The 15,821-nt window shown below is 51.5% G+C and overlaps 6 protein-coding genes across 6 annotated transcripts; 3 read left to right on the forward strand and 3 right to left on the reverse strand.

The window, feature by feature from the left end:
* Positions 1–731: 731 nt before the first annotated feature.
* On the forward strand, positions 732–2,226 carry N7509_006744 (monocarboxylate permease; the record flags this gene model as incomplete). Its single annotated transcript, XM_056631381.1, has 4 exons — positions 732–975; positions 1,038–1,341; positions 1,394–1,729; positions 1,797–2,226. The coding sequence occupies 4 exons, from the start codon at positions 732–734 to the stop codon at positions 2,224–2,226; spliced, it is 1,314 nt and encodes a 437-aa protein (XP_056486932.1).
* Positions 2,227–2,533: 307 nt separating this feature from the next.
* Positions 2,534–4,928, reverse strand: N7509_006745 (kinesin family protein; the record flags this gene model as incomplete). The annotated part of the gene is made up of 3 exons (XM_056631382.1): positions 2,534–4,117; positions 4,176–4,585; positions 4,661–4,928. The coding sequence occupies 3 exons, from the start codon at positions 4,926–4,928 to the stop codon at positions 2,534–2,536; spliced, it is 2,262 nt and encodes a 753-aa protein (XP_056486933.1).
* A 1,019-nt stretch (positions 4,929–5,947) lies between these two features.
* On the forward strand, positions 5,948–8,923 carry N7509_006746 (COPII subunit SEC24; the record flags this gene model as incomplete). Its single annotated transcript, XM_056631383.1, has 4 exons — positions 5,948–6,490; positions 6,555–8,201; positions 8,273–8,842; positions 8,912–8,923. 4 exons carry the CDS (start codon positions 5,948–5,950, stop codon positions 8,921–8,923), a joined length of 2,772 nt encoding a protein of 923 aa, XP_056486934.1.
* Positions 8,924–10,515: 1,592 nt separating this feature from the next.
* On the forward strand, positions 10,516–11,780 carry N7509_006747 (mitogen-activated protein kinase; the record flags this gene model as incomplete). The annotated part of the gene is made up of 4 exons (XM_056631384.1): positions 10,516–10,625; positions 10,687–10,882; positions 10,951–11,332; positions 11,389–11,780. The coding sequence occupies 4 exons, from the start codon at positions 10,516–10,518 to the stop codon at positions 11,778–11,780; spliced, it is 1,080 nt and encodes a 359-aa protein (XP_056486935.1).
* A 317-nt stretch (positions 11,781–12,097) lies between these two features.
* N7509_006748 (uroporphyrinogen-III synthase HEM4) lies at positions 12,098–13,159 on the reverse strand (the record flags this gene model as incomplete). The annotated part of the gene is made up of 2 exons (XM_056631385.1): positions 12,098–12,768; positions 12,850–13,159. 2 exons carry the CDS (start codon positions 13,157–13,159, stop codon positions 12,098–12,100), a joined length of 981 nt encoding a protein of 326 aa, XP_056486936.1.
* Positions 13,160–13,411: 252 nt separating this feature from the next.
* Positions 13,412–15,152, reverse strand: N7509_006749 (complex I NDUFA9 subunit family protein; the record flags this gene model as incomplete). The annotated part of the gene is made up of 9 exons (XM_056631386.1): positions 13,412–13,510; positions 13,572–13,910; positions 13,964–14,122; positions 14,173–14,314; positions 14,370–14,461; positions 14,522–14,616; positions 14,675–14,737; positions 14,796–14,809; positions 14,878–15,152. The coding sequence occupies 9 exons, from the start codon at positions 15,150–15,152 to the stop codon at positions 13,412–13,414; spliced, it is 1,278 nt and encodes a 425-aa protein (XP_056486937.1).
* Between the last annotated feature and the right edge of the window lie 669 nt (positions 15,153–15,821).

The following is a 15,821-nucleotide window of genomic DNA, read 5'->3' on the forward strand; positions in this document are numbered from 1 at the left end:
AGCAGTCCGGATTTAAGATCGGAGCTCATGACTTTAGAGGTACGGATCCGAGAGGTCAGCCCAAAATTGTGTGCTCCAGTTCGCCAACCCCTACTTTTTGGGGTTAGACCCAATACGAAGATCGTGCTCGGCGTTAGCTTGACGCGAGGCCGAGGGTCCGCGATGATCTTGTACATCAAACTACTTTTACCCTGACTATATGACCAGCATTTCCCCAAGTCTCTTCAGGTAGTTATTTGTTCATGACTCAAAACTCTAGCATTTTCCCGGCTTTTAATGTTTAGAGTTCCAGTCGATTTTTGTTGCCGTGGAACAATCCGAAAGTCTTTCTTCATCTCTCCTACTCTCTGGATTCGAGAACATCCCTGAATTTTAATTTGATTCTCCGTCCCCTGTTTTCATACCCCGCCTTCTCTTCTCACCTGCTTCTTCTGCTCAAATTCGATACGCCGATCTGCCTTCCCCTGGGGTTTCTTACATTCACACCCGCTTAGTATACACCCGCCATCAACACCACCTCCACCACACTACTTGCTTGTCGCACAAGTTCCCAGTGATTACCGTCTTGTGATTTCAGGCCAAGCGATACCAAATATTTCAACCAGATCGAGAGCCGTGTTCGAAATCAGGAGACGGTGGTGGGTATGGCCGCCTCAATTCGTGATCAGGACCTCCCATCCATCGCCAGTGCGACCACCAACGCCATATCTTCGGAACACTCCACCCCCGCCATGAGCGTGCAGCTTGATGATGACTTGGAGAAGGGAACACACCCGTCAGATCAGAAGAGGGGAACAGAATTCGTCGCCTCGGAATCTCCAGATACCATTCCCAAAGCCTCGGAGAAAACTATCCAAGCCTCAGACTCACAAGGACCTCCACCTCCAGGTCCCCCACCAGATGGAGGTTTTCAGGCATGGATGACCGTACTGGGAGCTTTCTGTGGTTTATTCGTCAGCTTTGGGTGGATTAACTGTAAGTACCAGTTTATATCATCGGGATGTGGACAAACAACAGCCCTACTCACATTGCCATAGGTATCGGTGTTTTCCAAGCATACTATGAAAGAAACCAATTAAGTCATCTCACTCCTAGCACGGTGGCCTGGATCCCGTCTCTCGAAACTTTTGTCATGTTCTTTGCTGGTCCACTATTTGGTACCCTCTTTGACAATTATGGACCACGATGGATCTTGCTGGCGGGGACTTTCCTCCATGTCTTCGGTCTCATGATGGCCTCCCTGTCAACAGAGTACTATCAATTCATTCTCGCCCAGGGCATCTGCAGCCCTCTCGGTGCTAGCGCTGTCTTTAATGCATCAATCAACTCTGTCAGTGGCTGGTTCGCGAAGCGCCGAGCCTTCGCGCTCGGCGTCACGGCCTCTGGGATCTAGTTTGGGAGGCGTGATCTTCCCAATCATGGTATCAAAACTGATTCCGCAAGTCGGTTTCGGCTGGGCAATGCGTATCTGCGCATTTCTAGTCCTCTTTATGTTGGTTATTGCCAATGTCACCCTAAAATCAAGATTGAAACCGCAGAAGAAAGGATTCGACGTGATGAACTTCATTCGCCCACTGCACGATATTAAATTCGTATTGACTGTTGCCGCGGCTTTTTGCTTCTTCTGGGGCATGTTCTTGCCCTTTACGTTTGTTATTACCTCCGGAGAACGGTATGGCATGTCACAGAACATGTCTCAATATCTCATTCCGATTCTGAACGCAGCTAGGTAAGCCAAATCCCCATCTCCAGGTCTATTGGCTCTTCTTGCATGATCAATCTCTAATAACCACTAGTATTTTCGGCCGTACTCTTCCAGGATATCTGGCAGACCGTGTAGGTCGGTACAACGTAATGATCGTCTTCAGCTATCTCTCCGGAATCCTCGTGCTGGCCCTATGGCTTCCGGCTCGCGCCAATGCCCCCATAATAGTATTCAGCGCACTGTATGGCTTCGGCTCTGGAGCGTTCGTCTCTCTTGCACCCGCACTAATTGCTCAAATCTCCGACCTCCGCGAAGTTGGCATTCGCAACGGAACTTGCTTCTCGATTATTTCGATAGCCGCACTGACTGGCTCCCCGATTGGTGGAGCATTGGTCCCGGATATGCTGCATGGTTCATATGAAAAGCTGCAGATTTTCAGCGGCGTGGTTATGATAGCCGGTGCAACGCTGTTCATTGCTGCGCGGATCGTTGTTGGAGGTGTTAATTTGAAGAAAGTTTGATATGTGTCTTGTCTTGTGAGTCGGGAAATAATAAGGCCGATGCATTGAAAGTGCCTTAGTGGAAAAGGCCAATATCAGACACGGCAAATACAACCTTTACTATAGATTTTCACTTGAAATGCAGAAAGTATTTCGGAACTTGTATTTCATTTCATTCTCCTAGTAGATAACTCCAAGCCTGCATGCAGCTGGCCATAACAAAACGCCCCAGCACCGTCGCTGAAGGAAGATGCATATATCAAAAAAAGGTCCCCAGATGCCCGAGTTTAAAATGCCAAAGGCCAAAAGATGCAAACATAAATAGCAATCAGACAAACACCCCACTGCGCATGCTCTCAACGGTACGAACACCCACCCCCTTCAATGTACTCAATTCCGCCAGGCTGCTCAGTTGGAACTGAGGCTGGTCGGAGACCATCTCCATATCATCGGTGCTCACCGATGACTGGTCCATCTCGCAGAGACAGTCAACGATAGCTTCCGCCTTCTTCATACCGACTCCCTTCAATAGCTGGATCTGGCTCACATCGCGCGAGTTGATGATCGACAGTAGGTGGATCGTCTTAGGCGAGACGGTGGGGTCAAAGTCGTCGAGAGCATCAAGATCGAGATCGTTTTGATGAAGAGACTCCGTGTTACGCTTCTTCTTAGGACGAGGCCCATCCATGAAGCTGCTTTCGTCATCCGAAATGGCATCCACAGTCTGATCCATATAGGACTCATCTTCTGCCTGACGCTTTCCAAGAGTGAGGGTAGGCTCCTTCTTCAGGGAGAGCATGCTTCCGAATCTGCCCTTGGGAGGAGGGGAAGCGGCTGTGACGGAAGGCCGAGCTGAAGGCTTCCCTTGCATACGCTCTTTCAGAGCAGCAATCTTGGAGACCAGCTTCTCGTTGTGAGGGAAATGAGGTAATGCGAGTTGATACATTTTGAGAGCGGAACTGTTCTCGCCGCGGGCCTGGTGCTGCTTGGCCATGAGAAGATAGGATAGCCCCTCTGCGCGTGCATCTTCGGTTCCTTCGATGCGCTGTTCTAACTGGGCCAGACGGCGTTGAAGCTGGTCGTTCAGCTCCTGTACCTGATTATGGCGCGACTGCTCGCTGACGGCTCGGACCGCGAGCATCTCTTCAACTTTCTTCTCCACCATCTCCTCAATTTTAGCGGCAGAAAGGTCACAAAAGCTAGGCTCGGACGGGATGGGGGCCAGTGTCTGGCGCGGCGGCTTGATTGAGCGCATCGTGGGCCCATCGGCGTAAAAAGACGTTCTCTTAAGCGGCTCAGGCTTCCGGATCTGGGTGAGAGGTTTATGTTGTGGTCGGTCAGAGAACACACTGAAAGCCTTCAGCGGCTTTTCCTCGTCTTTCTTGGCCGAATCCTTTGCGACAGGAGCAGGCATGTTCACATTGACTGTTGCAGTAAGAGGGCGCAACGGCTGGCGAGAGGCTGCCAAAGAAGGACGCATGGATGGCCTGGCAGGTCCTTTGAAGATCGGATCATTCTCAATTTCGCGCACTTCGATCTTCCTGGTACGGTTGGCGACACTCAGGGAACTGATTGTGTCTAAATGGTACGATCGCACTGGAGCCAGGTTGAGAATCATCACGGTGAGGCCGTTGTTCTGTCCGAGTGACAGGATTCGGGTCATCTTTGATTCGCGGTACGGAATGCGGTGCTGCTTTTTGGTGATTGCCTCGACACACTGGGCAAGGACGAAAAGACTCTTGTTGATACTGGCCGATTCCACCATGCGCTCCTTGTCATTCTCCGTCCGGCGATTGTCTTCCGAGCCTGCAAGATCAATGGCAGAGGCTTTGCTGACGATGGTCTTGTCCGAGGAGGTGATAGCGATCTTCACGCCCAGGATTGCATGCGAACGAGAGGAGTGGGCGTTCAACTAGAAAGACATTGTGTTAGTCATTGCAGTCGCGCTCTTGGAATTGAATGAGACATACCTTAGTTGCGGAGGTCGACCGGTTGTTGTTCGCTTGGTCGTAAAGTCCTTCGAACTCCTTCAGATTTGTGCAAGGCTTCTCGGTCAGCCCGCAAACCACTGTCTTGCCGCCGTTGTCCCGGAGTGGCAAGCCGGCCAGGGTACGCTTCTCTGGTGGTTCAAACAAATCGTACACCTTGTCATTGTAAATCTCGTAGTAGCTCAGCAACACCTTCACCGTTGTTTCGCCGTTAGTATCCTTTTCAATTTTCCGACTGCGCCTGTAGATACCGCTCAGGAGACGCGGGATCACACCTCTGTCTGCAAGGCTTTTACCGCCGCGCATGGTATGTGTTTTCCCGGTTCCAGTAACCCCGTAGGCGAAGAGAGTGACATCGAAACCATTGAAGAGGTGTTTGATGGTGGGCGCCACTGTGACAAACGATCAGTATCCTTTCCCTCAATGTTGATTGCCAGTCTCCAGGCGAAGGTGTATCAGGAGCCTACCTTCCGCGTCAAAAAGCTCCTGCTGCACCACGTCGGAATCGTACACGGCATTGAAATTGAAGGTGTATTCCTCGCCCTCGTTTTTGGGGTTGGGGATCCGCACGACGTTATCCCGGTCTCTCAACGCGGCCAGCTTTCGGTCGCCATTCTCGGTCTCTCGCAGTTTGGCCTCGGTGGTGGTGGCAGATGTACCGGTGCGAACAATGACATCGAGTTCCCGCTCGGACTTGAGAAGAGGTCGGACACGCGCAACGACTCGGACGCTCATGATGGCAGCTCGAACATTCACGTTTCTTGAAACAGGGTATCGCGAAGGAAAAGAAGGCGTCGAAATGCGAGAACGCGATGCGAACAAATAAGAAAAGACAAGAGAAACCCAACAAGTCCTCCAACAAGAAAAAGAACTACCTACCTATGGGGTGAAAGTCGAGGGGTCGTGCAGTGGAGTGGAGGTGTTTGCTGCGGTTCGCAGCGTTTGTCGATGGGCCACGGGCGAGTCGGAGAGGGTTGGCACGACAACCGATGGTATTCTCCAAACGCTTGTCATTTTAGTTGTGCGGTGTAGTTAGTATATGGGCGACTAGTTCCATGTGGAATTTAAATTATGTCTTTTATTTATTTTATTTAATATATTTATTATATTTATTTTATACTATAAATTCAAACGTTCCAGCTTTGCATATATTGAGTTCCAAGGTTGGCCGAGGTACTACTAGTGCTACTCCTCTAGTAGTATCTCGGCTGTTGATATATTTCTCGATCTAGTACCTACCTAGGTAGCTACCTCACCACGGTAGTGCTTGAATACTGTATACCTAGTACTAAACATGCAATCACACTAGATAACTGCAATAAAAGTACTTTCAAATGAATCCCAAATATTTAATATCTAATTCCTACATGACAATAGTCCTACTACCACTGTAGGCAGCCCTCTCAGATGCGGCCCCATGATTGGCTGATGAGCCACAGCTTTAGTGTGAGGTTGTGGCCACCTTCCATCACCGCCTCTCTGTGCCAGTGCTAAACCCCCCTCGTGGTGTTCTCGAGGTACGCAACTCCCTCTCATTACTAGAAGTGTTTTCATTTGGATCTCCTGCTCATCGCGGATTTCATCTCCCCGCTTCTACCTTCCCTGGCCATTGCTTACGCTGATTGTGGGGTTCTAGCGAAGCTGTCAACCCGCGCCTGTACCCCCCCAATCCCCCATTATCAACTCTCACCACCCGCCATATTCTTCCCCCCAAGGAACTCCATTCCGGTGACCTTCGACCGCCGTACATCTCCATGTCCGCTCCACAGGGGGACTACCCTCCCCAGGAAGGGTATGCCCAGCCGGCTTATGGCTCTCCGGATCCCGCACAGTCACCCGTCCCCCCGCAAGGAGCGCCCCTAGCCCAGGCCGGCAAGAAGAAGAGAACGTACGCTGGTGAGGCATTCGAGTTTGGATCTGGTGCCAATGCTGCACTCGGGGGACAGCCCACCGCGGGCGGTGCTTATGGCGCATACCCTCAACAAGCGCAGCCTGTCGCATATCAGCAACCAGCACCAGCCTATGGAGGAGCTGACCCCAGCCAGATGCAACAGGCCCCGCCAGCACCAGCATATGGCCACCAGGCTTCTGGTAGCATTTCGGGGATGACCCAGCAATTCGGCGCAATGGGAATGTCGGAGCCGCACCATGTTCTTCCTCCTCAACAGCAACAGCCCGCCGCTGCGGCTCAGCGCCCAGTTCAACTGAACACCCTCTACCCGACAGATCTCATTTCGCAGCCATTCAATGTCGCCGAGCTGGACTACCCTCCTCCTCCTATTCTCTTGCCCCCGGGTGTATGTTGATGACCTTTGACCCACCTCGCATCGATGAATAAGATACTAATGGCCCTCCCAACAGACCAGTGTTTTCCCCTCCCCCGAAGCCAATTGCCCGACCAAATACATGCGCTCCACCCTGAATGCGGTCCCAACCACCAATTCTTTGCTCAAGAAATCAAAGCTCCCATTCGCTTTAGTAATTCAGCCATACGCTTCGTTGCACGACGCCGAGGACCCTATCCCTGTGATAAGCGACCAAGTTATTTCCCGATGCCGCCGCTGTCGTTCTTATATCAACCCTTTCGTGACATTCCTCGACCATGGCCACCGCTGGCGTTGTAACATGTGCAATTTGACCAATGATGTACCCCAGGCATTCGACTGGGATTCGACTCTGCAAAAGCCGGCTGATCGGTCATTGCGCTCGGACCTGAACCACAGCATGGTGGAATTTATTGCCCCCCAGGAGTACATGGTGCGCCCGCCGCAGCCCCTCGTCTACACTTTCTTGATCGATGTGAGCTATGCATCCGTCACTAGCGGTCTCTTGGCTACCACTGCCCGTACCATCAAGGAAAGCCTTGACCGCATCCCTAATGCGGACCGACGGACTAGATTGGGCTTTATTGCGGTGGACTCCAGCTTGCACTTCTTCAGTATTCCCCGCGATAACTCTGGAAGCTCTGAGCCTAGGATGCTTGTGATTAGCGACCTTGATGAGCCTTTCCTGCCTACTCCCAATGACCTCCTGGTGACCTTGAGCGAAAGTCGGGAGAACATTGAGATCTTCCTTGACAAATTGCAGGATATGTACCAGGATACCCAGAACAGTGGCTGTGCCATGGGATCGGCTCTGCAGGCTGGCTATAAGTTGATTTCTCCCGTCGGTGGAAAGATGACCGTCCTCAGTGCGACACTACCCAACCTTGGAACGGGTGCTCTGACTATGCGTGAGGATAAGAAGGTTTTGGGCACAAGCAAGGAATCGAGCCTTTTGCAAACCGCCAGCGCTTTCTACAAGAGCTTCGCCGTGGAATGCTCCAAGGCTCAGGTGTCTGTCGACATGTTCCTCTTCTCATCCCAGTATCAAGACGTGGCATCTCTCAGTTGTTTACCAAGGTACACTGGAGGTCAAACTTACTTCGAACCTGGGTGGTCAGCGACTCGCCCGGAGGATGCCATGAAGTTCGCACGCCAGTTTTCCGACTATCTTTCCTCTGAAATCGGTCTGGAGGCTGTTCTCCGTGTTCGTGCTACCACAGGTCTGCGGATGAACACTTTCTACGGAAATTTCTTCAACCGTAGTTCTGATCTGTGCGCCTTCCCTGCTTTCCCTCGCGACCAAGCATACGTTGTCGAGGTGGCGATCGACGAGACCGTGACCAAGCCTGTCGTCTGTCTGCAGGCTGCCGTCCTCCACACTACTTGTAACGGCGAACGCAGGATCAGAGTCCTTACTCTTGCTTTGCCAAGCACTAACAACCTTGCCGACATCTATGCTTCTGCTGACCAGCAGGCCGTGGCCACCTTCTTCAGCCACAAGGCCGTCGAGCGTGTCCTGAGCAGCGGTCTCGAGCCAGCTCGCGAGGCCTTGCAAGCCAAGATGATCGAGCTCTTGACAACTTATCGCAAGGAGCTTGCTGGCGGCAGCGTCAGCGGCGGTGGTCTTCAATTCCCGGCCAACCTGCGTGGCTTGCCTGTCCTGTTTCTGGCGTTGATCAAAAACGTAGGTTTTCTCTTTCTCTTCCTATCCCCGGCCCTCTGATCCACCTCCCTTGGATGCTAATTCCTTTCTAGCTTGGACTTCGCAAGTCTGCCCAAATCCCCACGGATATGCGGTCCGCCTCTTTGTGCCTTCTGTCTACGCTACCCCTCCCATTGCTCATCCAATACATCTACCCCAAGCTTTACTCGCTGCATGATATGCCTGACAACGCCGGTTTTTCGGACCCGCAAACTGGCGAGATTGTGTTGCCGCCGGCCACCAACCTGTCCTCTGGTCGTCTGGTTTCGTACGGTCTCTACTTGATTGACGACGGACAAACTCAGTTCCTGTGGGTCGGTCACCAGGCGGTCCCGCAGCTGATCGAGGATGTCTTTGGCGTGCCGGACAAGAGCCAACTGCGCGTGGGCAAATCTACGCTGCCAGAAGTGGAGAATGAGTACAACCAACGGGTGCGGGCTGTGATTGAGAAGAGCCGGGACCACAAATCCAAGGGTGCCGGGTCCATCATCGTCCCCCATCTGTATGTGGTGCGTGAGGATGGTGAACCAGGACTGCGTCTCTGGGCCCAAACGATGTTGGTGGAGGACCGCGCCGACCAGAGTGTCAGCCTGGAGCAGTGGATGACGACACTGCGGGAGAAGGTATGAGCTGTTTTCATTCTCGATTTCTTTTCCTGGAGATGAAGTGAGTCTGTATCTGACACCATGCAGGTCGTGCAGTGATTCTGGTCACGTCCATGGGGGTGTATTTCGATTGAACTCGATCTAGCTATCTCCCTTGTACCAAATAGAGCTTGGACCTCGAGGGTGAAGGGGGGCAGATGACAGATATTTGGGAATGTGAATGGAGTAGAGGGGGAAGTATAACATTTACGAATAGCTTGTTCCCGAAAATGATATTATTTCTTTTCTTTTGCTGTATGATTTGACATGGTTTAATATTACATACTCGTAGTAGTAGACCCAGCAGGATGGGCCCAAGAACCACAGGGCAGAGAGGGAAAGCCAATAGCCCAAAGATAGCACGCCAATAGCGCGCCCGTATTGAGTGGTGAAACCAGGATGGTTGGCGGGTGCCAATCAGGGCTTCCTCAGGTTCACGACGGAGTACGCAGTGGAGCCGGCGAGTCACTGTGATAGTGACCAGCTCCGACAGTAGCGTCGTGTTTCGAGCATTTGGCGCTGGTGGCTTCAGCGATGTCGATCTAACCTACTCACATACTGTACACAGTACGGAGTACGGAGTACTGAAAGTATCTCTATACTAGTTATCTATTGTAACTATACCTATACTACAGAGTATACAGTACTGTATACTCATACTATACTATACTGTACTCTCCTACCACGGCACCTGGTGGAGCCGAACCTTGTAAACAACCACACCTCCCCCCAGACTCCCAAACTCTCCAAACTCCCAAACTTCCAGTCTTCCAGACTTCCAGCCCCAACCTGAAACCACAAATCACAAATCACTGGTCTGATCCTACTGCCCGATCGTCAATCTTTACGACACAGTAGCGCTCCACCGACTCTCCCTGCCCCTGATCGCAACCAAACAGCTTACTGCCCCACCTTCCTGCGGTGGCTGAGTCCCATTTGCTCTTCTCCCCACCTTCTCGCCAGCCGTGAACCTCATCCTGAACCTGGAACCTCTTGGATTTTTGGATACATCTTTCACTGAACATCTCCCACCTCTCTCTTTCATCCTTTGATCCAGTCTCTCGTGAGTTCACCCACCATCTGCTATCTGCTTCCCGCCTCGGCTCTGTTGACCTTGTCTAACCCGCCCAGACTTCCCGAAACCCCTCCATCTCCGCCGTTCCCCTCCTATCCGATACTGGCGCAGAGCTCGGTCTCTTCTTTCTCCTTCTTTCGTCCGAACCCTGCCCCTGACTCGCATCGCTCAATTATTTCTCAACTTTCGAGCCTGGCGCCCGAATTCTTCGACCATCGTCAACAGTCCGCGACTGCCAAAGGATTAAAACTACACCCATTCACCCCCGCGCAAACAAAAAGGTAAGCTCTGCTCCAGGCCTCCCTCATGATGGAAATCCCGCACCGTTTGAATTCCATCTAGTGGCGCTGGAGCTGTCTCTGGAACACTTTCGCTCGGAAGCTCCATGTCTCTTCAGATAAATGGCTGCGGATCGACCCATCAGGCCCATCTCTAGGACCACTGTAGTACGCTGCAGTACCCTTCATGACACCGGATGGATCGACTCAAGGCCACTCGTCTCTCGCGCATTCTTTTTTGGTTAGCAAAATTAGTTCAAAAAGCTAACAATCGCAAACAGCATCTCAGAGTCGGCGTCATGGGTCAACAGAACCCCCCAGCGGGAGGATCGCGGAAGATTTCCTTCAACGTGTCCGACCAGTATGAAATTCAGGATGTGATTGGTGAGGGTGCTTACGGCGTGGTCTGGTAAGTAGTCGACCTTTTTCTCTGGTCGATGGAGATTCCCCCCAAGCTCATATCATCTCAGCTCCGCCATCCACAAGCCGTCTGGCCAGAAGGTCGCCATCAAGAAGATTACCCCGTTCGACCACTCCATGTTTTGTCTGCGCACACTCCGTGAAATGAAGCTGCTGCGCTATTTCAACCACGAAAACATTATCTCCATCCTGGATATCCAACGACCCCGCAATTACGAGGGCTTCAACGAAGTGTATTTGATTCAGGTGCGCATGTGCAATGGCAGAGTAGCCATGAAGGCTATTTGATGGAGATGTCACTAACCCGATCTTAGGAACTCATGGAGACTGATATGCATCGAGTCATTCGCACACAAGATCTGTCGGACGACCACTGTCAATACTTTATTTACCAAACCCTGCGGGCGCTCAAGGCCATGCACTCAGCCAACGTTCTCCACCGTGATCTGAAACCATCCAACCTCCTGCTCAACGCCAATTGCGACCTGAAAGTCTGCGACTTCGGTCTGGCGCGATCCGCCGCGTCCACCGACGACAACTCCGGATTCATGACGGAATACGTTGCCACTCGTTGGTACCGTGCCCCGGAGATTATGTTGACATTCAAGGAGTACACCAAGGCCATTGATGTATGGAGTGTTGGCTGTATCCTGGCCGAGATGCTGAGCGGCAAGCCTCTGTTCCCCGGAAAGGACTGTACGGAAGCATATAACTCCCCCGGTCACTTGCATTCTAGCTAACACATGATTCAGACCACCACCAGCTGACCCTGATTCTGGACGTCCTCGGTACCCCCACGATGGAAGATTACTACGGCATCAAGTCCCGAAGAGCACGCGAGTACATTCGCTCCCTCCCCTTTAAGAAGAAGATTCCCTTCCGGGCTCTCTTCCCCAAGAGCAACGACCTGGCCTTGGATCTGCTTGAAAAGCTGCTGGCCTTCAACCCGGCCAAGCGTATCTCCGTCGAGGACGCCCTGCGCCACCCATATCTGGAGCCGTACCACGACCCTGAGGATGAGCCAACGGCGCCGCCCATTCCTGAGGGATTCTTCGATTTCGACAAGAACAAGGATGCTCTGAGCAAGGAGCAATTGAAAGGTATGGCATCCCGCGTGTACCCAGTAGAATCCTTCCCCGACTAACGACTTACCTTTCAGTGCTTATTTATGAGGAAATCATGCGGTAAACAAAGCAGGTGTCAATATGGGAGTGATTTTCAAGCATGCAATCCAATCAAATCCAATGCAATCAAATTCAGTCAGCGATCGCCATAGTTAGATAGGCCTGGATAGCAATTCACGAGCGATCAGCAATGTTCATCAGACACAACGTAGTATTCGCTCGGACCTATATATACATACAGTCTATAATAGATACTATCATGAAAGTAGCAGTAAATACTAGTAAGTATAAAGCAGAAGGGGTCACAATCAGAGAGTACTATACAGTCTAGCATGGATCAATTATTCAATCCCGCCATAAACCTCCGAATTCCCTCCGCGACACCCTCAGGATTTGGCTTCTCCGCACAAACATCCGGCTCAAAACCAAACTTATTCCTTAAATGGTCTCGCGTCGTAGGCCCAATAGTCGCAACAAAGACCTTCCTCTTCGACCCATCTTCTGCCGCAGTCGCATTCGCAGTCGCAGTCGCAGCAAACGGACCAAGTTGTAGTACCCTCAACATTGCCTCGCATCCCGACGGCGAAAATACCACAACCCACATACCTTCTTCCCCGTTATACCCTTGCACATGTGTCTTGAAATCCGTCTCGAATGAATCCATTTCACCAGTCTCATAGACGACGATTTCTTGGACATCAATGCGCTTTGACTCCGGGAGCATAGGATTCATGAGTGTCTTTGGAATAATATCCCTACGCTGTTCACCAACTAGGAAGAGTAACCCCGGTTTTGGCGGAGGATGCGACGAAGTGGAGGAAGTCGCAGAAGTGCCCGTTTTCTGGAGATCATTATAGTGGTCCAGCATCATATATGCCAAATTCTCGCCCGTGCCGGTATCTGCGCCGTGAATCGTGCTGGTGGGGAGATACTTGTCGCGGAGAGTGGTGAGGGTTCGGGCTGTTGCGGGACCGACGGTATAGAGGGGGATTGAGGGGATGGATGGGACTGTTTATGAATGAAGAGATCTGGTTAGCTTCTTTCCTAGCTGCGATTTGAAGCTAATTCTTTCTCGTGTGTGAAACATACGTCCGTGTTCTTCAATCATATGCGCGAATCCCTCCACCGCGCGCTGGCTGGTGAATATCATGCCTCCATAATGCTTTGATGGGACCACTGTGTGTTCATAGGTATTTATTTGTGTGGATTTGGTATTCTCTGCCTCTGGGTTGAATGCGCCGGACGCGAAGAGTTCGCGGACTTCGGCGAGGTTGGAGGTGTGGAATCGGTGTTCGAGGACGGGCACGAAGGTTGGAGTATAATTGTTTGCGGAGAAGTAATCGTCATAACCGTCGTTTGGGGAAGATCTGGTCTTCAAGAGGAGGATTGAGGGTGCCATTGTGATGTGCAATGAGGTTGAGGTGGGAGGTTCAAATGGTGGAAATGTCCCACTGCGGGATTGCGGGGCGGAGCTCCATTGGAAGCTTGAAGTTATGCCGAATGTCCGAGTCCTCACCTGCATTGCAGAGTTGACTCACTCGCAATTGCAGTGATAGGTAGCTAATAATTATTACAAGGGAAGCTCGATTTGAGTAAAAAGAAACACAAGGAAATTGACTTCTAGGATGGCTTATGTACATATTGAAACAAACTACTGGTCGTCCAGCACGTGGAGATACTTCTTCTCTTCCCGGCGCTCCTTCTCGGTCATAGGAGGCAGGTCGTAGTAGGCGGACTTACGGTAGCCTTTCTGTAGGGCTGTTAGATTTCCATGCCATACGGTTGAGCTCTGAAGTTGAGGAGGCACTTACCAGATACTCGAAAATCATGTCGGTGACCTCAGGAGTCTTTTCAATGCCCAGATCCTTGAAGGTCTTGGCCGTAGGGTCAATGACCTGGTCGTGGAACTCGCGCTCAATCTCATCGGCGGACACGGTGGGCCACCAGAGAGCCTTGTTAAGGTAGTAGGCGGCGGGCTTGGCGATGAACTTGGGGATGTTGAGGGGGGTACGGTTCTTAACGATCTCCCGCTCAACAAGCTCGGAAAGTTCGGCCATGGAGTAGTTGGTAGGGCCGTAGAGCTCAAAAGTCTGGCCAACGGTGCTCTCGTCGTGCAGCATCAGCTCAAGGGCGTGTCCGACCTGGGGGGCCTGGAGGGGGTGGGTTAGTAAAATTCACATTGAAGTCATATTTGACAACTTACGTGGACGGGCCAGAAGCGCTCCTGCATGCTGTTGGCAGTGAAGACATGAGTGAAGCGAGCGAGCTTGTGAAGGAGGTTGTCCTCGAATCCGAACATCGGGGCGGGGCGAACAATGGTCGTCTCGGGGTAGATGTTGCGGACAACTTCCTCACCCCAGGCCTAGAAGATGGTAAGTGACCGCGCAAGAAACGCAAGACGAATCAACCAACCTTGGTGGCCCAGTACTCAGAGGGCGAGTCGCGGCTGGCGTTGTAGGATGAAACGTGGATGAATCGATCCACATCGTATTTGGCGACAGCTTCGGCGATGCGCTCCGCACCATCAACGTGAACGTCAGTGTAGGAGAAGTTCCTGATCTGCGGTCAATATATTGCTACCACCTCACAGATTTCGCATTGACACTCACTTTGTGGGGTGTTGGCGACCGACAAGGTTGTAGACAACGTCGGAGTGACGAACACTCTCTTCGATGGACTGGGTGTTACGCAGGTCGTATTCCTATATGCAATCAGAACAGGTCCCGCTTTTCCGTATAAATTTGGCAGGCGAATCGCATACAAGGAAGGTAACACGTCCGAGATCACCGGTGACCTTCAAGTGACGCTTGGCCATCTCCTCTCGGTAAGGAATCACGACATTGCATCCCTGGGAAGCTGCGGGATGTTAGCTGACCATCCATTGAACTCCAAATTTTGGCGCTTCTGGACGTACCAAGGCGGTTGACGATGTAGCGACCGAGCATGCCAGTGGCACCGAAGACAGTCGCAGTGTGACCTGGAATTGAATGAGCATTGTGGACGAAAGGTAGGATCGAAGCGCAAGGGTTAGGTACCTCCGAGGGAAGAGCTGTGGAGAGCAAGCGGTTAGCATACAATCGTTTTCACATCGGAAGAGAAGCGCCATTGAGTACTTACCGGCCACCCTGGACCTTCAGGATAGGTCGACCGGTGCGGGAAATGGCAACGTCCTGGATGTTGCGGCGCTGGAACTGAACCTGCACGCGCGGGATGGGGGCAAAAGCCCGCGACCCAAGGGCCGACTGAATGGTCCGAGACTTCTGCATGGTCTCTGACCGGGGGTATCTCGCAAGACCTGCGTATGTATTGAGGGGAGAGTAGTGAGGGGAGGGCAGCGAGGTTTCGTGAGTGAGGATGTCGGGAAGATGCACGGGACCACGCGCTAGCCGCATTGGGAACCCACACTGGCACGGAGAAGCTGGAGAAGCTGTCTTGGAGAGTTATTGGAATTCTAACAAAATCAATTGCTTATGGTGTTCAATTACTAATTCCAATCGGATTCCTAGCCAGCAGATACAATAGCGTGGCACGGTACAGAGGTACTGCCCTTTGACGCCCTCGAAGAGTCTGACAATGTGCAGGTTATGATTGGCTGCGCACCCAACCAGCGTCATCTAGGGTATCATGTACATAACTTGATAACTCGTAGAATGCTACCATGGAAGTCTCGCTTTGAAATTGTCCTCTTCTACAGGCTAAACAACTTTCTATTTTTAATCTTCAATTATCAATTTATATTCAATTTTGAGGGCAAAAACCGCACGTCTGAGCTTGCGAAGTATGGTTTGCTCACCCTGGAATCTCACCTTGGGTTTTGCCAAGCTGACTTGAGAATAATTGACTGGTATATTTAATAGAGCCTTGAAGTGTTCTAATGTGTTGCTTCCGTTACTTGGAATTGTATTCTATCGACCACTAGTATACTTCGTAATCAGTGCCCGGCGGAAATCAGCAATCAACTTGAATGGCAGGCGTCCAAAAGAAATACGTCGATATATTATTGAGATACAGATCCATAGTAAGAGAAATTACGTATAAATATTCAATAGAAGATGACAAGA

The sequence above is a fragment of the Penicillium cosmopolitanum genome (genome assembly GCF_028827165.1).
Source record: "Penicillium cosmopolitanum strain IBT 29677 chromosome Unknown utg000008l:1.0-4398992.0:1.0-4402845.0, whole genome shotgun sequence".
NCBI lineage: Eukaryota > Fungi > Ascomycota > Eurotiomycetes > Eurotiales > Aspergillaceae > Penicillium > Penicillium cosmopolitanum.